The 24406-nt window shown below is 32.1% G+C and overlaps 1 protein-coding gene and 1 non-coding gene across 2 annotated transcripts; one reads left to right on the forward strand and one right to left on the reverse strand.

Moving 5' to 3' along the window:
- Positions 1 to 2110: 2110 nt before the first annotated feature.
- LOC132641423 (protein JINGUBANG-like) lies at positions 2111 to 4172 on the reverse strand. The gene is made up of 2 exons (XM_060358418.1): positions 3424 to 4172; positions 2111 to 2738 (listed from the first exon to the last, which is right to left on the reverse strand). Exons 1-2 carry the CDS (start codon positions 4113 to 4115, stop codon positions 2210 to 2212), a joined length of 1221 nt encoding a protein of 406 aa, XP_060214401.1. The 5' UTR covers positions 4116 to 4172; the 3' UTR covers positions 2111 to 2209.
- Positions 4173 to 22481: 18309 nt separating this feature from the next.
- Positions 22482 to 22555, forward strand: TRNAN-GUU (transfer RNA asparagine (anticodon GUU)). The gene has a single exon. It is a non-coding gene; the product is annotated as a tRNA-Asn (tRNA).
- Positions 22556 to 24406: the final 1851 nt, after the last annotated feature.

A 24406-nucleotide genomic window follows, 5' to 3' on the forward strand; every position in this document is an offset into this window, starting at 1 on the left:
TATAAGGTTGAGAAGTATATATGTAAACATTAGATTGGATTGGATTATTTGCACAATTTTTATAAATATATAGCGAAAAATTTTAAATAAAACCTAAAGATGTGACATTCACGTAAATCAGCCCTTCTTTATACAGGCACACCATATAGAGAAGAAAAAGATGTTTGATACAAAATTCATGAAATTCGATAAGTTTACCTCCTGATAGAGAAAATTATACTACAAACTATAATGGAGGACGACCAATACAATCTCATTATTTCCCCATTATTCTAAAGAAAGATATATACTGTTTTATAACTTTACATCGGCCACTCGTTGAAAAATATCGCTAATAGAATTATGCAATAATTGGTTGCTCTTAAATCTTGGTGATAACTTCTTCTTTTTTCCGCACAAAGATTTAGTATGAATCTGTCTGAATAATGAATATATATAGTAAATGATATGATAAAGTGGAGATAAAGTAGAATATTGTCCAAAATTAAAATATGATCTATGTTAACGTAGCCATAAAATAAAATATTAATCAAAATCGCAGCACAAATAGATTGGTTGAGCTCTTTTTCACTAATTACTTACAATATCAACATTGCTGGTTAATTTTTGTAGATAAAGTTATTTATACTCGATCAATGAATGCAAGACACGTGTCTTCCATACCACAAAAACGATTAGCACTATAACCATGATTAAATGATTTATATTCTTACTTTTTATTTTTTAGTTAACTAAGCTTAGAATGATTAGTTGGGTGTAAAGACCTGGTAGAGATAAATTTTTATCCTTTTGTTCCCTATATCCTAAAGTTCCATCTGCTCAATCTTTATCTTCTACAGTTCTAAACTATAAAATATGCAGATTTCATAAGTTTTCTACATTTTTTACTATAATATTTATGCTACAGCGAGGGCTACTTGGTCAAATTGTAAGGAGAAATTGTTTTTAGCCTAACTCCAAATCTACTATATAGAGATTATAATTAATTAAGGAGATCTGATTATTATATAGCATGTTAAGAAAATGATTAATTTATGCATGATATTTAATCATGACTCCATACTTCAATCCAAAGTTGTCAAGTGGTATAAATTATGTTTTCTGGATCACCTAAGAAGGAAATGACAATAAAGAATCACTTATCTTTTGGGTGAGACGTAATTTTCATTAATCTCTTCTTTCTACTAATTGTCAATGTCAATATGAAATGGTTACAATGTATGTCACGACTTAAGATATGGTCCAAGTAAAAAGATTAATTCTTTCTTTTTTTCGTGATTTCTCCGGGTAAAATTTTAATTACTATTCTTTTTCTTTTAGCAATAGATAAAGGTTAATTATCTTGAGAACTTTTGACTTTATGAACCACGTTGATAAAAGATTCTTACACAAAAAGTTCCAAAACCTTTCATACGTTGTTCCAGCCTACTGGCACATAAGGCTGGATAGAAGCGGCGGTGGATGCAACCTTATAGTATGAGTTTAACTGAATTAATATTTTTTAACACGGATATAGATATATATTGTATGTTAAACTCTTCTAATTTTTTTTCTAACAAATATTAGAAAAGTTCATTCATAATTTAACCATATAATAAATTCAATACTAAAAATCTTGAGATTGAACCTATTAAATCTAAATTTGGAATTTACCTCTAGAAAGAGATTCACAAATAACATCAAAGATACATTTACAATCAGTAACTTCCACCAACTCATCAACATCCTCTTCGGGACATATAACAGATCGATAATCAAGTTCAATAAAATACTTTAAAGTTGAATGTATTTTGCAAAAGAAGTATCCCCAGAGTTCGGAAACTAACTCACGAGCTTAATTATATGTACCACATGTTAAAGATAGAAACTGAACTATATGAGATTGAATATTTCTATGACGAGGTTGTAAGGCTCAACCTATTTTTTTTTTTTTTTTTTTCTGAAGGGTATTCGTTAACTATTTTTTCGTACTTTCTACTTTTTACAAACTGGTTCACGTGAGGTTGAAGCTCGATCGTAGTATCTCATTTGATTGATCCAGATTCCAGGCACCAAAGTAAAAAATAGAAAAGAAATGAAAGAGCAGAAATAAATTGAAATGCAAGAAAAAGAAGCTCAAATGAAGATTTCTCATTTCTATGTACAAAAACAAATCCTAGTATGACTGTAATTAACTGGTCTCTAAACAAGAGACAGAGATATCAAAACTCTATAAGCATGGAACCCAAATTTTCCAAACCTTAATATCACAATCCAAGCTACCACTATAAACCACACAAGAACTTCCACAACCAGAATCATCTTTAGTCTTACTACTACTATTACTACTATTATCTAAAGCTGCAGTCAAACATTTGACTGGACCATTATGCCCTTCCAAAACTGCCAAACATGAATAACCTTTTCCAATTCCCTTCTTCCATATTCTCACTGTTTTGTCTGCTGATCCACTACATACCAAATCTGCCACCACAGCCAAACACAAAATTGCCTTGGTGTGTCCTCTTAAAGCTCCACTAACCACCATCTTGCCATTTCCGCCACTATCTTTTTCCCATACAATTATGGACCTATCACAAGCACCTGAATATAAAATTGAACCATCTGTGCTAAGTGCTAAAGCATTTACTGCTGATTTGTGCTTCTCTAGTGTTGCTACAAGGGTGTGTAGTTTCTTTTCTCCTTCTTCCCTCTTCCATACTTTGATCCTCATGTCTGCTGAACCAGTATAAACATACCTAGAACAAAATCAACAAAGTTTTCATTACTCGACTGAATTATGATCCGTTTGTTGACTTGACCCAACAGGTTAAACCCAAAATGATTCATAACAGTACAGGTCAAAATAGTGTCATATGATGAGTCAAAATACAACCCAAACTCAAACATACAAATTCAGACTTGGGTATGGAAGTCATGTAAATTTTGAAAAATTTAAAGTTAATAATTTATAAAAAATACATTAGATTTCACTTTTTTTTTTTTTTTCCAAAAAACTAAATGGAACTGAAGAGTCAGGTCAATTGTGTTTTTAGAAAATTTACCACTATCATGTAACTCCAAGTTCAAAGGTGAAATTTGCAATTCCATGATGATGTCCTGGAGTATGACTAGTATGAATTTAAATTTCTTAACTGTTTTCAAGGGACACTTACGTAACTGTACCTTCGGCCGTCTAGTTTACCAAACATGACCGAAGTACACACTATCTATACACGATCAACTGTATATGTTGTGTATAGATATGTATAGGCATATGGATATTATATCTAGAGGTATGTATATTTTGTGTATAGGTATGTATAGTATAAGTATATTTAGTATACTTTATACACTACTCTATATACTATGTACATATTTTGTAACTAGATGGCTGAATGGTATTTGAATGTAATTTTCTCATTTATCCCATTTAAAACATACCCGTTTTTTGATAAAGCTATTGAGTTTATGGCATCATCATGAGCATTCCAAACTGATTCAAGGCATTTGAAATCCGAAGTTCTCCATACTTTAAAAGTTCTATCCCACGAAGCAGAGTAAAGCAACGAACCATCTGAAGATAACGCTAAAGCTGAGACTGTATCAACATGATGTACCCACGTACATTTCTTGTGTCTACGTACTTCAACGTAGTTTTTTGCGCTAAATAATCTCATACACCTATCATTAAGCGTAGGTAAAGTAGCAATACACTTGTAAGTTTGATCATAGTTGTCGATTTTCCATACGCGGATTTTATGATCTTGATGAGCACTAAAGAGTTTATCACCCAAAATGACTATGGATTTGACAGAACTGGTACTTTGTGCTACTACTATTGGATTATTTTGTTGGTCTAAAAGGTCTATGTTACATAGAAGGATTTCACCATTTGAAGTGCCGGTGTAGAAGTGTTTTCCGGTTATTGATAAGCAGAATATGGAGGAGTGGGCTTTAAAAGTGGATGCACATATGTTTGAGAAAAGTTGTGTTTGAGGGGAAGGTGGAGTTAATGAAGGAACTGATGGTAAACTTGGTTGTGATGAAAGGGCAGAAGATGAAGATGAATCTGAGTGAATATATGTTGATTGTTTCTTGGATTGGCAGGGCAAAGGACATGGAATTTTCCCCATTTTTTTGCTAGGGAAAAGGTTAGAAAAAGTTCAAGTAGAGAGCTGAATGAATATAACTTTGTGTTTGCTAGCTGTTTATAAAGCATCAAAGATATGGTGGGAAAGAGAAAATGACAAAAATGGTTCCTATGTTTGATGGTAGGCTCAAAATAGTTCCTTAAGTATGCACTTAATAGTTTTGATCCTTTAAGTTCGGCAGAAGTTAACAATTTTAGTCTCCGACGGTAGGAGTCAAAAAGAAAAGGCTCAAGAAGGAACTGCACTTAAAGAATGAAAAGGCAGGCTGCGAAGGAGCTAATACGATTGTTCTCGAAGCAAAGGCCCATACAATTACCTTTGACTTAGTTAAATAATAAATAATAATAAATATGCCCTTTGATCGCTACAAGTATGTAGCCATAGGACGTTCTCGGTTAGATTTGACGGAAACTATGAAAAAAAAAAAAAAACTAGTGTAAACTCACATTTAGAGGTATAATTTTTATAGTTTCTGCCATTTTAATTTATTTTTTGAGTCTGATTTTGAGGTGTAATTTATGATAATTTCTAAATATCTGTTTAGTGTCTAGTGTAATATTTTGTGTTGTATATTTTAAGATTTGATGGGGATTTTTATGGTGTTTATAGTTATATTTTATTTTTTCCCACTGTTTCCATCAAATCTAAGAGACAAAGTTCGATAAATATTTTATGAAGATTAAAAATGGTAATTTATGACAAACTTAAAGGACTAAAATTATTAACTGCATACTTAAAGGACTACTTTAAACCAACCATCAAACATAGGGGACCCATTTTGTCATTTTCACGGGTGGGAGAGCGTATTTTAGCAGAATAGCGCTCATTAACAAACCAAAAATTAAAAAGAAAAAGAAGTTAAGATAGGGACAAGAGGGTACATGTAGGACCAAGGGGGGATTGTCCATAAGAAGAAGTTCATCATTTTCCTGGTGTAATATTGTGATTGTTTGATGAAAGGATTATCACTTTGGTACTAAGTTTCTAAAATACTTTTTTAAAAGTACTTCGGAATATTTCATGTTTAGTTAATCAATTTAAAAATATTTTGTTAATATTAGAGCAGTAAGTTATCAAGAGGAAACTTAAAAGTTATTTATGTTTTTGCGAGAAGCTGCTCCCAACTTTTTTCAGCTTCTGCTATGATTCTAAAGCATATCCTAATTTTTTGCTTAAATATTTTGTCAAACATTTCGACTTTCTAACCCAAGTAGATATTTTTTTTAAAAAAATAGTTGCTTTAATTTTGACTTCCCAAAAGCTTGAGACATGCAATAGTATCTTGACATCACTCAGGGCCTGTTTGGAAAGCCACCCAGGTAATTGAAATTGAGTGTAATTACACAATTTAGTCTGTTTGTTTGACCAGGTAATTACATAGTTAGATGAGAATTGAGTGTAATTGAGAGGGCTTAATTACACTCTCCAATTCTCAAGGGAGGGTTGAGAATTGGGTGTAATTGCACCCTGTAGTTACAGGGTTAGTTTTTAGTTTGTTTCTTTTTTGTTTATTTTAATTTATTTTTATTTTTGTTTCTATTATTCTAATTTCTTTTTAATTTCTATTATTTTAATTTCTATTATTTTAATTTCTTTTTTAATTTTAATTTTTAAATTATTTTTATTTTTTAAAATGTATTTTTCTTTTTATATTATTTATTTTTCATTTCCTTTCTTCTCATTCTCAACATTTACTTCTTGTGGTTCCATGTAATTGCTTGTATTTTCTTATTTTTATTTTATTCATTTAACATAACCGTATTATTATTTATTTTTCATTTCCTTTCTTCTCATTCTCAACATTTACTTCTTGTGGTTCCATGTAATTGCTTGTATTTTCTTATTTTTATTTTATTCATTTAACATAACCGTATTATTATTTTAATTTTTGAAACTACACCTCTTAATATTGGAAAGAATGAGTCATTAACAAACTTGAAATATAACGAGTGACGTTATTAAAGTAGAATTTCGTTGTGAATGAGGCTATAGACTTATATTTTCCTTTCTTTTGAATTACTTACTTAAGTTACGTTGGAACTTACTTATGTAATGTTGGAATTTGACATAAGAGTATTATGTCAAACTTTTTCTTTTGGATTTTGAATTTAGGTTATATTTTCAATTTTAAGCTATTTGCTTTCATATCGCATGTTGTTTATTTTTCACTTTCATTTGATGGATTTTTTGTGTCAAACATTTGAATAATATATATCAATAATTTTTTTACAATATTAGTTACAAATATATGATTATTAATTAATATATTTTCAAGAAACAATGTGTTATTAAATAACTAATTTAACATCATTTATAAAGGAAAATATTTTTTAAATATTAATTTTAATTTTTTTATAATTAAATTTTATTTTTAAATTAAACTAACTGTGTAATTATACTTGTGTAACCAAACAACACGCTTGTAATTACACTGTAATTACATTATGACAAACAAACAGTTTATTGTAATTACATTACTGTGTAATTACTAGGCTGTGTAATTACTACCCAAGTAATTACACCAATTCCAATTACTAGGTGGCTTTCCAAACAGGCTCTTAAGTATTTTTTTACTTAAGATAAAACTAGATGCATCGACATGGACAGACAAATCCAAATGTAAAGCGAAAAGGTTGCTTAATTTCTTTAACACTTTTTAAACTTTTAAGACTAATCCATATCTAATGTTAAAAAGCATACCTTTTTCCTTTTTTAGATGGTTTGAGAATTGTGCTGAACAATTTAGATGGTGGTTAATCATACCATCAGACATTCAGTATTGATTAAGTAGCTTACACAGATGTTTCTCAAGTTTTCTGTTATATAACGCACAACATTCGGATGATCTTAGTGTTAGAAAAGTGGTGAAATATATATAGTATGACACAAGTCATTGGTGGAAGAACACTTTATTGCACTTTAAATGAATTATTCTTTTGAACTTTTAAATAGCCTAGTATAAAGGACTGGGCTCGCGCATATAAAAAATAAATTAATAGGCAACACATGCTTAGCAGGAAATGTCCAGATACTAATGCAACACAATTAATATCTCCTCGCCTATATATAAACTTCTTCCGTTCACTTTTACTTGTCTGATTTGAATTTTGCACATCTTTTAAAAACAGATAGTTTGGGAAATGATTTGAGGAATAAGTAATTAATACTAAGGATAAACACGAAAAAATATACGTTTTTCTCTTCATATGTTAAAAGTGACAAGTACCGAAAGTAAAAATGTATTTTTAGCATAGTTGACAAGTAAAAGTAAACGGAAAGAGTACATGTTTAGATTTCTACTTTGAATTAGTTTTTTATTGTTTTCTCTCTTAATTACTAAAAGGGTTTGTTGAATCCCGAAAAATACACCTTTACCTTGAATATGTTAAGCACGATGTTTTGACACAGCTCAAACTTGAAAGAAATTCCGTGCATTTCCGTGAGTTTGCAACACTTAATTGGCTTCAAAATATGGAGTATCTTCCTCTCTTATTAGATCAGGACATCATGTAACTTTGTTTGCTTGATCTAGCCTAGTGAACACTATTCAACATAGGTGGAGTTTTATATACATTTATTTATACTCATTTTAGTTGTTCGACGTGAAAATAATTTCTAAGCTGCTTATAATGAAAGTATTTTTACACGCTAAATGTAGCTTAATGATCTGATGCAACAAGATTTAATATTATGTTAAAGTTACACACCTATTCTCAATGTAGATATATAATTCTAATTGGTCTGATTAATTGTGTACAACGATTTGACACAATCGACGGACAAATATTAAGCTCCTTGGAATCTCCTCCTTTTTGCACTTATCAGGAGCCTGTTCTTTCTTTAGGGCATTACTAGTTAAGTAATTACGTCATGTCGTCATCTTATACCAGCACAAACATCTTATGATCACTATTATATATAGTATATTATATTGGTCTTACGTCCTTTGTCTGTATATGTTTGTTAAGAAAAATCATTTTCGAATTAGCTAAACAAAGTAATTATGGATCAACGTTAAGGGGCATATATAGGTAAGTAGTAGTATGGTCCCCTTATCCCAGCTCATAAAGAGATATCGAGAAAATGGCCAATCGAAAAATGTAAAAGAACTAACTTGGATAAGAAAATTTCATGATAGGACAGATGAGTTGAATTTGAACGTAATAATAATAGGAAAAGAAATAGCCTTTCCTTTTCAACTCTTTCTTCTGGTGATATAATTTGAGTTTTTAGTCGTCTAAGACTTCAACTTTTTATAAATTGGCTCTTTGTTGCTTTAGAAGTCAAATAATTAAACGTAACTATCCATGGATGTAACCTAAGGAGAAATAATGTTTGGTTTGGTGTATTTATTAGACAAAATAAATTTAGCCAAAATAATGTAGCCTCTCTTTCTAGAAGGCTTTAATTTATTGTCCAAAAACTAACTTCTATACCGCACCGGAATTATTATATTTCTAGGAAAGAGGTAGGTTAGAATATTACAGACTCAAAATAGAATTAAAAAAGCTTGAATATTCCGAAACGACAAGTGCATCATTTTCTTAGAAAATAAAATGTATCTACTCACTTTTTTTTTTTTTAATCTGCTCGCTTGATTTGCATAATATTTTGTATACAGTACATCAATCACCAATTGCGACGTCACTATTGCAATCTTTTAGCATCTCTTACTAAATTACAAGTACACAAAATAACATTCGGAATATTCAATTATGTACATGTTGAAGTATCATCATTTTAAATTAAATTGATCAGATAATGCTAAAGTTTTTGAGGATATGGCTATATGCAACTGGATCCAACTATTACTTCGCTCAAAATTTCACGTAAAATTCCCATATTAATCTGTAACATTTCAACTGTTCGTGACTTTTATTTTCAACTCAAGAATGTTGCCTTATAATTAGGAGTTATACAAAAAGGTGTTAGAATTAAAAATATGTTACGAAAAAGTCAAGTAAATTCAACATATTTATAGTATATATATACATGAAATTTTTATATATACAATGTAATTTTTCAGTGAAAGAATTTGAAATCGACATCTTTAATTTGGACAATGGTTAGCTTCGCCACGAAGTATATTGATAGTAGGTAAAGTGCCGCATGCAGGCCAATATCGAATGACTTGTTTGATACACGTTTAAAATATACTAGTTCAATATTTTGAAACAATTTAATTTCTTCAAATCAATTATTTTTCGCCCTTCAATTTATTTAACTTTGAGATTCTTGAGAACTGTATTTATGGGTTAGAATTAAGAAACGTGTCATGAAAACAAGTCTTAGAATTTTTCTATTATTTGAATGTTTACACTACGCAAATAGTGGAGATCATTCTGATTAGGAAAGCAAGATCATTTGTGTTCTTCAGTGCGGAATTTTGAAGAATAGATAAGAGTGATCTTTTTTAGGAGAGAGAGAGAAGATATTTGATGATAGATGCAAAGCCTCAAAGTAGACAACAATTTATAGGGAAGAAAAATTAATTTAAATGAAATTTTCCATTCTTTCATCTTAAAAAACATGTTTTCACTTAAGTATTATTTTATTTATTGTTTATACTAAAACAAAACTAACAAGAATATTAAATATGCATGTTGTGCCAAGTGAGATAGGAGTCCTCTGAAGTAAGCTGAATGTGACAGAAAATGATGAGCAAATTAAAGTTGCTCGCGCAAAAGTTAGGGTAAAAACTTATATATATTGGGTGTTTAAACCAATCTAATGAATGTAATAAATATGTGTGTCTGTCTTACATATACACTTTAAACACTTAATTAAGCATGGTTAAGTCATATATATTTTCACTGTGATTTTTGTTAATTCTTAAGGTTAAGTCGTTTAATTAGGTGTAAACACCTAATACACATAAGTATCTACTAAGAATTAAGCTAATCTCCTCAAATTTCTAGCCTTTTGTTTTGGGTGCAGTTCAAATTAAATGAAAGAAAAGTCGAACAATTATTGCTAGCTGTATATATTTCCCTGAAGAAACTTTTTTCCCTCACAAACAAAGATAAATCACATCTTAAAATCTAGAATCAAAATTTTGTCCAATCGCCAATGCTTAATTACTTTCGGTCTGCCCACTAGTATTAGGTTCATACTTGTGATAGGTGATAGGGACCAAAAACCAACTGCGTTTGTTTTTCCCTCTTTTCTTTTCTTTTTGTGTCTTGGAATATATGAAAACATCTTATTAATGGAATGGTGTTTTTCTGGGTGTGCAAGTTGATCAGTCATTTGCATCGACCATTTTAGGTCATTGTACACATATTTCTTAAATTGTGACATTTGACATGATGATTATTGCTTACTTATTAGATATGTGAAGTGAAATTTGTAGGCATATATTATTGACCATTTTACTAAATCACTTAGCTAGTGAAGTGTGCGAAGACTTTTTAGATCTCTTTTCAGGACTTATTGCTGTGTGTTCGTTTTGTGGTTCATTCAGCTATATTTGTATACCTCAAAGGTTTATAAAACTTTCTAAGAAATTAAAATATTTACATAACATAGTTTTTTTTTGTTTTGTTTTTTTTTTTTTTTTTTTTTTTTTTTTTTAACACATACAATAACTATCGGTCCACTGAGACTTCTGCTGAACTGGAGAAAGTGCCCAATTTTATTTAGATATTTGTTGACTGTGCACTTTCTTAGATATTTTTGGAGTGTGCACTTTTTTTTTAATAGATATTTGTAAAACAATCAATTTTATCAGCACTTTTGTTTTTGGGGAAAAGATCATGCAAAGAGTTAAAGTAGTGAAGAGAAGACAAAATTTTAAAAGCAAGTGATTAGTCTTCGAGTTGTTAACATTTCATTATACAACTCACCAAGAAACACAAGCTGTAAAGCACCAATATTACAACTTCTGTCTTCTTCATCCTAAACCTTCCAATCATGTCAATTTTTGTTCCTTTCAACTTCCTTTTTTTAAAGGGAGCCTCGGAATAACAATTAACTCATCTATGCATTACCAATAAGTCACGAGATTGAGTCGTGAAATCAATCACTAATGCCTGCATCAAGGTAGACGGTCTCCACTCAGGGGAGGAGCTAGCGACTTAAAGGTTCGGCCGAACCCAGTTACTTTAGTCCAAATACTGTACTTGTCTTGAAAAATTTATTGATAGTGTAAAAAATGTTAATTTAGAATCCAGTAACTTAAGCGAATTAAAATTCCGAATCCACAAATTTCAAATTTTGGCTCCGCCTCTGCCTCCACTAAACCTCATAGGGTGCGCTCGTTATTCCTTTGACTCTACATGTAGGCGGAATGCTTAGTGAACCGAGCTGTCATTTGCCAACTTCTTTTTTCTTCATCTAGACTTTCAATTTCTTTTTTGTTACGTTCCCAGTAAATAAAAATCATGACGCTAGTGATCCTTTTTTCTTTTTAAAATTCCTTACTTGTCCTTTTCTTTTCCTCTCCTTGGTGCATTTTTATGCTCGTGGGGACCAAAACTTTGAAATAGACAAGGTGTTTATTTCTTGTTAGACGTGACAGTTACAAGTTTTTTCTTTTTTTTTTTTTTGGTCAAGCGGAAATAGTTTCTTGGTTATTCATTGGTGTTAAATTAAATAAATATAATTATTTTTTATATGGATAAGCCAATTAGTAATCTGATTGTCCCCTTTTATTTCTTTTTATCTTTTCCTTGCTGTGTGGGTGGGTGTTTCAATTATTTTCTAACTAAATCTCAACTATATATTATGTTTTTATTGACAACGACCTAGAGGTGGCAAATGGGCGATTTAGGTTGAAATTGAGCTGGTCAAGATGACCCGTATTATTAAAGAGATAACTACATGATATAACAAACATATACTGGTATTTACATTTAGTAGCTATAGTTTAATTTAATTACTTCTCATATCAAACATTTGTGTATTAATACCATTTAGTAACTATATATATATATATATACACACACATAATAGAATACTCATCCCACTATTCACTTCCAACCCATCCGTCCAATCTCTCTCCCCCCTCTTCTCTCCACTGCTCCGCCGCCGGCCACCACCGCCGCCGGAGCTCCGGCGAAAATGCCGTGCCCTTTTTTCCACTGCTTCGGCGAAAATGTCGTGCCTCTTCTCCGGTGAAAATGTCGTCCCTCTTCTCCCCACTGCTCCGGCGAAAATGTCGTGCCTCTTCTCCGGCCATACCCTTTTTTTCTTTCTTCTCCGGCGCCAAAAAGGAAAAAAAAAAAACTCAGATCTACGCCGGAAAAGCGCCAATAGCGACGGATCTGAGCATTGTTGGAAGCAAAAACGAAAAAAGCTCAGATCTATGCGGATCTGAGCAGTGCAGCCGATGGTGGCTTCTCCGGAGAAGAAGAAAAAAACTCAGATCTACGTCGGAAAAAAATGTCGTCGTTGTATTAGCCGGAATTTTTTCCGGTCAGATCTGGAAAAAATCTAGATTTTCGCTGTATTTGTTGTATATTTACCGTGTATACAATATTTTTCGCTTGTATTTGTTGTATACATACCAAAAAATATGGCGTACTTGTTAATTTTTTGGTGTATCTATATTGTATACAGTATTTTTCGCCTGTATTTGTTGTATACATACCGAAAAATATGGCATATTTGTTAATTTTTTGGTGTATGAATGTTTTATACTGTATTTTTCGTCTGTATCTGTTGTATAAATACCAAAAAATATGATGTATTTGTGTAATTATTGGTGTATATGTATTCAGTTTTTACTCGTTGTATTCATGAATACAACAAGCTAATTTATGAATACATATAGTTATTTTATGAATACAGTTGCAAAAAAAATTGTTGTATTCATGAATACAGCTAAAAAAAAATAATTAAATACACATGTGGGAGCTGGGCTGATTCGCTACAGAACCTAAATATTGAAACATTAGCTATGCAACTTGATTAAACCCCAAATGTTTGCTATTTATGTAAAATGCCCTTATTAAATGGGCGGTTTATGACCCTCTCATATTTACTTGGGCTAAGATGGGCTAAACAATGGAACATAGTTCAACCCACCCAACTTGACCCATCATTTTTACAAACTTTAGACTTGCATTTCATGAATCAAATGTGAAAGAGACCTATAAAACAAAGAAGTTTATAATTTGAATTTTATAATTAGTTAGATAAACAATTTCACTTTTACTCGCGATCTGAAAGTAAATAATTCAGTCAACCATCAAATTATACTTTTTCTAATTTGCAAAAATTTTGCTCCTGGAAGAACCAAAAATAAAATGGGAAAACTACATATATATATATATATATATATATATATATATATATATATATATATATATATATATATATATATATATACATGTTAAGGAGAAATATTTACGAAACGTGACGATAGTTTTCCTTATTTACAAAATATAACGATATATTACGAAACATGACGGATTTTCATATATTTTTCGTTTTTTTATTTTTTTAAGAAAATATATTTTTTTTAAATTAAAAATATATATATTTTTAAAAAAAAATTAAAAAAATTATTTTTTTTTTGAAAAAATATTTTTTCTTAAATTTTTTATTTTTTATTTTTTATTTTTTGCTCAAAGGCTTAAAAAATTACCTCAAATTTTTGTGTATGAAAGTTGTATGAACAATGTATGAAATGTATATGTATGAGTGAAATTTTTAATATAATTTTCATACACAAAATTGTGAGCGAAAACTTTAAGCCTTGAATATTGTATGAAAGTTGTTACAATGTTGTTGTAGTTGTATTAATTTTCCAGAACCTAATATGAACATTATATACGAAAAATGTGAATGAAATTCTAAGTCTTGAGCGAGATATACACATTTTATACCATTCTCATGCATAAAATTTTGAGTATAATGTTTAAGCCTTGATCGAGATATACACACTTCATACATTCTTCATACGTAAAATTTGAGCGAACTTTTTAAGCCTTGAATAAGATATACACATTTCATACACAAAAATTTGAGCGATTATTTTAAGTCTTGAATGTTGTATCAAAGTTGTATATAATATTGTTGTAGTTGTATTAATTTTACAGAAATCTAACATGAACTTTATACACAAAAATGTGAGTGAAATTTTAAGACTTGAGCGAGATACAAATTTCATACTGTTCTCATACACACAATTTTGAGCGGATTTTTAAAGCCTTGAATGAGATATACACATTTCATACATTTTTCATACCTTTTTCATACACTAAATTTTGAGGGAACTTTTTAAGCCTTGAGCGAGATATACACATTTCATACATAAAATTTTGAGCCAAAAAATATATAAAAAAATAACAAATATATTTTTTTAAATAAAATAATTAAAAAATATTTTTAAAAATAAAAAAATATTTAAAAAAATATATTTTTTTTTAAAAAAAAAAACATGTTTTGTATAGGGTTTGTAATGTTATGTTTTGTAAATATAAAATTATCGTCACGTTTCATAAATATTAATGTTCTTATTTGACTAACTCCTGTAAATAGGAACAAATCAATGTAATTTCAAAGCATATGACAGCTAATTAACAAACCTAAAACTATGACTTGTCCTTTTCTAAGCACGCATCAGTGACGACTTAATCGGTAGACTATGGTTGTTATCGCAATTATTAGTTAAAGCACTTAATTATTTGATGAAAAATCACACAAATACGTTCTTCCAATTAACTTTTCGGCTAAATAAATGTTAATTCAAATTCAAGCAAGTTGAATAAAGGTTTCGAGAACTTTTGCAGAAATTGGTGATAGTAATCAGAGGCGGACCCAGGATTTTAAAACGACGGGGGCACCATCAAAGGAAGATGCACGTTAGTCGAAGCATCGATTTCAAATACTAGGTCCATCTCTAATCACAATTTTCTGCAACATCGCATCATTTGAAAATTTTGTTAAACACCCATAGAACCAATGTCAAAAATATATAAATGACAAAAATGGCATATTTTTTTAGAAATCGCTCGCCGGCCTGGTGATTAGGTGTCAAGTTATACACGTTAGGTTCCTTGTTTGAAACCTTCGCGCGCTTATGCCCAAGGAGCTAAGGGCCATGCTTACCAATTGAACCACTTCAACAGATATTTTTTAGGGGTCCTGTTAAAATATATAATAGTTTTTCGAGGTATATACACATATATACAGAGTTTTCTCAAAGTTAAGGAGGACACATGCCCCCCCCCCCCCACCCCATCATGTAGGTCCTCCCCTATAGTAATAAGAGGAAACTGATTGTGATGTACACTCTAAGTGCTCGTTTGGTATGATGGATAATCAAAAGTAGTCTTGGGATAAAAATTTAGTGCCGTCTTATCTCACGTTTGGTTCGAATAAAAACTCGGGATAACTAATCCCGTGATTAGTTATTCCGGGATTATAGTATTTTTTTATCCCACATTGAGGGGTCGTTTGGTACACGGTATTAGCTGGGATATGTCAGCACTAACAGTGGGATTAAATTTGTACCATGTTTGGTAGAAGGTATAAATTTATCCTGGGATGAATTTATATCTTGTACCAAACAAAGTATAAAGTGCATCCCAAACTTAAAGATGGGATATCTCATCTTATCCCATTAATCTTGGGATTATTTTATCCCATCTCCTAGATGGGATAAATTAGTCCCAAGAGATCGGATAAATTAGTCCCAAAATTATAATCTTGGGATAATTTTATCTACGTACCAAATGACCTTTGAGCGTGGAATAACAATCCCGGGATAACTTGTTTTCTAACCAAGCGAGCCCTAAAGAGAAAATTAAGTGGGTCTATGTTTTGGAATCTCACGGGTCAGAGATGGGCATTTACACGAGTCACCATGGGCTGTGATTTTCTGATGGGTAACTTTGGGCATAGGCGCATAGCCCAAATCAGTCCAAATAGTAAAATACATATTGCCCAACTCGTTAAAACTTGGGCGGGCTGAGCGGGTCATTTGGACTTGGGTTGATTTTGCCACCTCTACCTATATGTTCATAAGTAACAAAATGGGAAAATGGGCACAGAGGATATACTTTGATCCCTGATGCTCTATCAATCCAAGCATCAAATCACCACCTTTTCGTGTTAAGTATCTCTAAGATCTTTTCTTAAATGATGGAATTTAGAAAGAAAAAAAAAGTATTAACATCGGGGTTTGGTATGAATTTGAAAAACAATTTTCAAAATTATCAAAATAAAACTTATATACATAAAGATCATGGGCGAATCTATATAGTAGCGTAGGGATGCCACACCACCTGAACACTGGTTGAAAATATGTATATTTACGTATTTATATAAAAAATGATAAAACTCCTAATCGTGCCACCCAGAGCAACAATGATGTCCCTGGTGCCGGTGGTTAAACATCAGATTTTCCTACCCAAGGACATTAGTTCAAATTCCTGCGGCTACAATTTTTAAAACTTTTTGCTTTCTTTTTTCTCCTTTTTTTCCTCACAGGAACTTGGTAATGTACTTAACAGATGCAGTAAGGGCTTGTTTGGAAAGCCACCCAGGTAATTGGACTTGGGTGTAATTACACAGTTTGGCTTGTTTGTTTGATCAAATAATTACACAGTTAGGTGGGAATTGGGTGTAATTGACAGGGTGTAATTACGCTCTCCAATTCTCAAGAGGGGGGGGGGGGGGGGCTGAGAATTGGGTGTAATTACACCCTGTAATTACCGAGCGAACCATATGGCTTGCTGAATCATCATGAGACATAACATGAGCGGAATATAACATGAATGCATGATGAGCCTTTATAAAACATAATAAGTCATAATGCTTAATAAAAATACTTGTTTAAACATGAGTGCGGAAATAACATGAATGAGCCAAAATGGCTATACGACTCCGAATGTCTGACATAACATAACTGACTTGTCTAGTCTATGAAACCTCTATTATGAGTCTGACTGGAAAACATACTTATTGAGACAAGGCCCCCAGCATACCTTAGAAGCATAACTAATCATAAAACAAAAAGTTGTCTAAACCCCGAATGAGATGGGGCTCACCAATAAGCTGATACGAATGTTGTCCTACTGAGCAGATGTGTCGTCCTGTAAATTAGTACCTACATCGTGAAATGCAGGCCCCCGGGCAATAGAAAGGGGACGTCAGCACATTGAATGTACTGCTATGTAAAACAACTGAATTAAATAACATGGGACATGGGATAACATGATAAGAACTGAAACTGGACATAAGCATGAGCATGAGCATGAGCATGGATATATATATATATATATATATATATATATATATATATATATATATATATATATATATATATATATATATATATATAACATGAGTAAAACATGGTAAGTAGGGAGATCATTTCATAAATCGACAATATAATATCACCACGTGGATACGTGGAGTCTGGTACCTCACCGGACCAGCAGAGCCCCCATACCTTGCCAGGGTATAAGGTGGTAACGTGCCTGATGGATCCATTCAGTATAAAATTAAGGAATCGTCCTATCTGGGCGGAGCGATCCTTGTCCTACGGTGGCTACGTAGTTTCAGGCTATCTGAGCCTTCTCGGTAATTTGCGCAACTCCCAAAAACATGAACATGATATAATTGGCTAAGAAGCCCATGATTTTCGTGAATTAACTTGTACTTGACTTGTAATCATGATTTTACGAAATAACTTGTAAATATGGTTTCATGAAATAACTTGTATTTAGCATGTATGTATCTTGTATCATGGCATGAAAGTAATTATATAATATAGTTGCATGAAAACTTGTAGACATGTAGAAATTTATCTCATAACATAATTACCTAGTACTTGATCTCAATGGGCATGACAAAAAGCGCATTCTACGCACCTTATCTTGGCTACATGAAACTGTGATCCTCTGACATAATCTCCTTAACACCTCATCAACTTACGAAACACATAATCTATATCGGTACCTTATCGCATGATCTCCCCCTTAGTTCAAAAGCTGACGTTTTAAGCTTGAAGATTCCTTAAGTCTAGCAATAAGTCGCTATCTGATCATTCTTCTGGTTCTGAATCTAAGACTATCGCCATGAGACTTACCTATTTAATTTCCTTATTTAGCTTTTCTATTCCCATCGAAATAATCCTCTCAAGACAACTTACTAAGACCACACCCTATAAAGCTGCCAAAACACTTACACAAGTTGGGACTACACCAAGAGATTCAATATCATCTGATTATACCTTTTGGTCTATTACATCACTACTTCCTTTTAGCCATGTTCACTATCATCCTAAAGTTGGTCTACATCCTTGAAGGGAAAATAACAAAAAGATAAGAAAAAAAATATACTCTACTTTAAACTTTCAACTGCACAATAACCACATAGGACATAATAGATCTAGGGCATAATATCTCATATGTGACAAGGAGGGGAAATTATTAGCATACCTATGACACATGTGATGACACCTCGGAGTCTTGGCGATCTACCATATCATGATAACGTGTTTGATCCCCACTTGATCTTAATACTTCACCCCTATCTGTGCCTTGGTCTGTCAGTGCTTGAGTACTACGGGCTGTGAAAGGTGTTGTTGAATTAGCTACGCATGGTCTGGGGGAACGAATTTGAACACCACCCTTGGTGTTACTACTATGCCTGACTAAAGGGCATTCTCTTTGCATGTGGCCTTGGAGACCACAATTATAACACACACCCAAACCTATCCAACACACTCATGCGTGTCTTTTGCCGCACCTATTGCAAATGGGATGCGAAAAACCTTTGTTACCCTGCTTCACTCGTGGGCAACATTTCAGATAGTGACCCTGCAGGCTCCACCCAAAACATCTATGGGTGCCATAGTGGCACACCCCTCGATGTCTCTTATTACACTTGCTGCAAATAGGATTATGAAAACCCCTCTTCCTCACATTGGTCTGAGCTGGGGCATTAGTGGTAATTGAAGCAGGTCCTGATGACCTATAGTCGCAGAACTGAATAATTAGAACTCTCGGAGTCTGAGAGTTCGTCTCTGGGGTCGCAATAATGGTAGCCCTCGGGCTCGAAGTTTCCTTTCTCTCAGTAGACATTTTCTGAAAGGGTGCAATACACACGAGTTAGAATAATTCCTGATGACTCTGTCTGAAATTAACACATGATTAGATTTACATCTTCCTCATCCATTGAGATGAGGCGTATTCGGTAGAATGAGAAACAACACACGAGTCTGAGTGATTTCTGAGCACATAGCTCTATTACACTATCTAGAGATGAAAGAAGTGAGACAAACTTAAATGTCTTGGTGGTCAACTGTTTATATGTGTGGCGCCCAGACACATATAAAAGCGACCCCACTGGACACGGTTTCATAGATTCCCTAAGACACTTAAACCAAGCGCTCTGATACCAAGCTTTGTCACGCCCCGAATCATGGCCTGGGCGAAACACGACACTTGGTGCCTTACTGCATATGACCGAGTGAACCACATGGTTTGTTGAATCATCATGAGGCATAACATGAGCGGAATATAACGTGAATGCATGATGAGCCTTTATAAAACGTAATAAGTCATAATGCTTAATAAAAATACTTGTTTAAACATGAGTGCGAAAATAACATGAATGAGCCAAAATGGATATACGACTCTTAATGTCTGACATAACATAACTGACTTGTCTAGTCTATGAAACTTCTATCATGAGTCTGACTGGAAAACATACTTACTGGGACAAGTCCCCCAGCATACCTTAGATGCATAACTAATCATAAAACAAAAAGTTGACTAAACCCCGAATGAGATGGGGCTCACCAATAAGCTGATACGAATGTTGTCCTACTGAGCAGATGTGTCGTCCTGTAAATCAGTACCTGCATCGTGAAATGCAGGCCCCCGGGCAATAGAAAGGGGACGTCAGCACATTGAATGTACTGCTATGTAAAACACCTGAATTAAATAACATGGGACATGGGATAACATGATAAGAGCTGAAACTGGACATGAGCATGAGCATGAGCATGGATATATATATATATATATATATATATATATATATATATATATATATATATATATAACATGAGTAAAACATGGTAAGTAGGGAGAGCATTTCATAAATCGACAATATGATATCGCCACGTGGATACGTGGAGTCTGGTACCTCGCCGGGCCAGCAGAGCCCCCATGCCTTGCCAAGGTATAAGGTGGTAACGTGTCTGATGGATCCATTCAGTGTTAAATTAAGGAATCGTCCTATCTGGGTGGAGCGATCCTTGTCCTACGGTGGCTACGTAGTTTCAGGCTATCTGAACCTTCTCGGTAATTCGTGCAACTCCCAAAAACATGAACATGATATAATTGGCTAAGAAGCCTATGATTTTCGTGAATTAACTTGTACTTGACTTGTAATCATGATTTCACGAAATAACTTGTAAACATGGTTTCATGAAATAGCCGGTATTTAGCATGTATGTATCTTGTATCATGGCATGAAAGTAATTATATAATATAGTTTCATGAAAACTTGTAGACATATAGGATATTCATGAAATAATCATTTTTAGCTAAAAACATGCATGCAAAAACCCGTGAAATACAAGATATGAGTTTTCATGGATTATGGACTGATTCTCAATAATCATATGGAGTTATTAAGAACACAATGATAAAATAGTAGCAATTCATACATAATATAATCATGGACACGGACCTAGGGTTGTCATGAGCATGGTATAGAAACCCTAGGTTTCGTAAGGATTCATACTTTATGGATTAAGAGGCGTGGGGAAGAACAATGATGTTCCCAAACGTAAATAGCAACTCCACATACCTGGTAATGCTCCAAAACTTGAATTAAAGACTTGAACTTTGAAGAAGATTTCCAAAATCTTGAATCTTGAACCTTGAGATGGGTTTTGTTGAGAACCCTAGGTTAGGAATGATGATTTCTTGTTTAGATTACAAGGATATGTATTAGAATTGACTTGGAATGATTAGAATAGGCTTACCTTGGTGTTCTTGATGATGGGAGAGGGTAGGAGGTCGTTCTAGGGCTTGAAGGAATGAAAAATAATGATTTGAACTGATATGGATGAATATATACTGTTCTGGAAAATTAAATTTTACGCCAAGTAAAATACTGGCCATATTTTGAAAGACGGGCCGTATATTGAAATACAGTCTGTATTCTGTGTGGACTAGACTGCGGCTCTTCAGTAAAATGGCCATAATTCTTTGTACAGATGTCCGTTTAACCCCCATAATATACTGTTGGAAAGGTATTCTACAACTTTCATCAGAGAAGTTTTTCCAAATTCCAAATACGTTTTGAAATACGGGCCATATTTCAAAATTTGGTCCGTATTTAACAATGTAACCTCTAAATGCCAAATTTTAGAATGATCAGAAATCTTTGGTACCGGTTTATGACTTGAAATACGGGCCGTCTACTGAAATACAGTCACTGTTCATGGGCGTAAACCCTCATCTTACAACTGAAGAGGAAATTTCAAATTCCCTCATTCTTTATCTGATTTTCTAAGTCTAGGATCATGGTCAAAGCTTAGATTAAAGGTACGGGGTGTTACAGATTGGATGACCATCTTGGACAAACTTAACGGAGGAGGGGTGTATTTGAACCAATAGTATACCGGTAGGAGTATATTTGAAACCCAAAATATAACGAGGGATATATATAAACCTTTTTCTCATAGTACAGGGGTATATTTGACCCTTTTCCGCTTAATTATAGAACAAATAAATCTTATATATAACGTAAAAAAGTGAAAAATAAACTTCCATCATATATAATGTTGTTAATAATAAAATAATTGAGCATTATTTTCAAGCATATATGTAATGTACTGATACCTATCTTTTAGATTTCTTTTTTGCATTAAATGCATGAAATATACATTTTAAAAGTTTTTTATTCTCTTTCATTCTCAATTATGTAACTACATTTTTTAATTTTGTTGTTATTATCAAAATTAATGATACAAACAAATTATTCTAATTAATTTTCTTCATTATGCTGAATTTTTTATTATTCCAACATTTTATATACTTAAAAGATATTTCTTACTTTTTCACTTTATAAATAAGATTTATTTGTTCTATAGGTAAGTCCATATTATAGATTAAAAAGAGAAAAAATCATAATATTAAAAAAGAAAAAGAAAAAAACAAAGGTAGATAATATAGAGAGTAAAATAGGCATTTGACCAGTTGAGTAACCTTCTAAGTGATGTGGGTATAGTTAGATGACTTTCTTGTTACAAACTAAAGAAACACGACTATATTATGACCTTCTGAGTAATGAACTCATAAAATATATGGTGTGCAAAAAAAAAAGCTATATTTTCGAGGTCCAGAACGTTGAAGGTGCACGTGTGAGCAAGAAGCTGGAATAGCTCAGTTGGTTAGAGCGTGTGGCTGTTAACCACAAGGTCGGAGGTTCGACCCCTCCTTCTAGCGAGATCTTTTTATTTTTACGTTTTTTTGCCTGCACATAATTTGACCCAATAACAGTCTTAATAGGCTAATTCCAATCTAGCCATTAAAATGGCCTAAATAGCAATCTTATCCCTTATTTACGCAAATGTCCTTTTTTTTAAGGCTATCATTTATATTTTGTTTTTTACTTGGCATAACTTATATTATTACCTATTTATGCAACATAACTAAACTTTACAGTAATTATATTTAGTAGCTAAAATATAACATATTTACTTCCTATAGCTATCACTTTTTTAACACTCATCTGATAACTTCCCACACCCCTAAATTTAAGCAAAAAACTATGTCCCTCTCTCCTATCCCTCTAAATACACGCCATTATGCCCAATATCCCTTAATTTCCTCCTATTTCAAATCAGTTTTACAATAGTTCAACTTTCTTGTTTATCTCTAATTCACTACTCATTAATTTCACTCATAATTCAAATCTAATACACAAAAAAGGTAAGATTCTATACTGATTTTTACGTTTCACCGTATATTTAACTTATATTTTCGTTTGAATCAGCAATGCAACTTTAAATAATTAATTATCACTGTTTGTTCTTGTTTGTTTTTTGTTAGATTCAAGTGAAATGGCTAAGAAAGCTTCTACTCTGATGAGGACTAGAGGTATAGAACCCGAATTTTCAATTCCTAATGTTTTGGATTGATATTTTAATAGTTATTTTTCATATATATTTTGGCTATATTTTTAATTGTATTTTGATTATTATGTTCAATATTACTTTTTCTGGTTTCTGTTGACTATATTTAAGATATATTTTTCATATATTTTGACTATATTTAGAAGAATTTCAGAAAAAAAAAAAGTTGCAGTGAAAACGTTGCTACCTCAATTATGACTATATTTTGGCTATATTTTTTAATTATATTTTGATTATTATGTTCAATATTAGTTATTCTGGTTTCTGTTGACTATATTTCAGATATATTTTTCATATATTTTGACTATATTTTTCAAAATTTCAGAAAAATAAAAAAATAAAAAAGTTGCAGTGAAAACGTTGTTACCTCAATTATGAACTCAACTTGAATTCGATATTTCAACAGATGAATTCAAATATATATTCGTCGTTTAAAACGAGCTCTGTTCACTGGTTTGATATTGTTATTTTTCAAAGTTTTTTGATGTACTAGTTTTTGAACCTTTTTTTTTTGGTTAAAATATGAATGTACTTTTTAAATTCATTTTTTTTTGAATTTGTTAGCTGTTTGAATGAGATATGAGATCAGATATGGAATGGGAGGATATTTGCGTGAATCAGGAAACATTAAAAACTGATTTTAATTTAAATTGGAATAGATTTTGTTTCCATAAATATAACACTTTCAGTTTTCTCAGCGTGTGTATTTCCGTTATATTTATCGTATATTTAAGTCGACGCATCTACTAGCTAAATATAGGTCCTTCATCTACGAATTGTAAATGTAGAACATGTAGTTATATATTGTTAGAAGGAGCTAAAAGTTAGTTGTTTGTGAAAATTTTACTTATTTTTAATAATTTCTTGCCTTAGCTGCCTGCACATAATTTGGCCCAATAACAATCTTAATGGGCTATCGTCTACTGATAAGGCATTTTTTGGTTTCTTTTGAAACTTGATCAGTCATTTGCACTTTTGGACCTATTTTTTGTTGGTCTTTAACTTTTACTCTTCAAATGGGATGATCTTTTATTTTTACTCTTCAAAATCGAAGTTATGACTATAGAGGCATAAGTTACGAATCGTAATATTCACAAGTTATGCCAGCTCCCTTAAAGAACTTATGCCCCTATAAGTATAAGTTCAATTTTGAAGGTCAAAT

The sequence above is a fragment of the Lycium barbarum genome, chromosome 5 (assembly GCF_019175385.1).
Source record: "Lycium barbarum isolate Lr01 chromosome 5, ASM1917538v2, whole genome shotgun sequence".
Classification (NCBI taxonomy): domain Eukaryota; kingdom Viridiplantae; phylum Streptophyta; class Magnoliopsida; order Solanales; family Solanaceae; genus Lycium; species Lycium barbarum.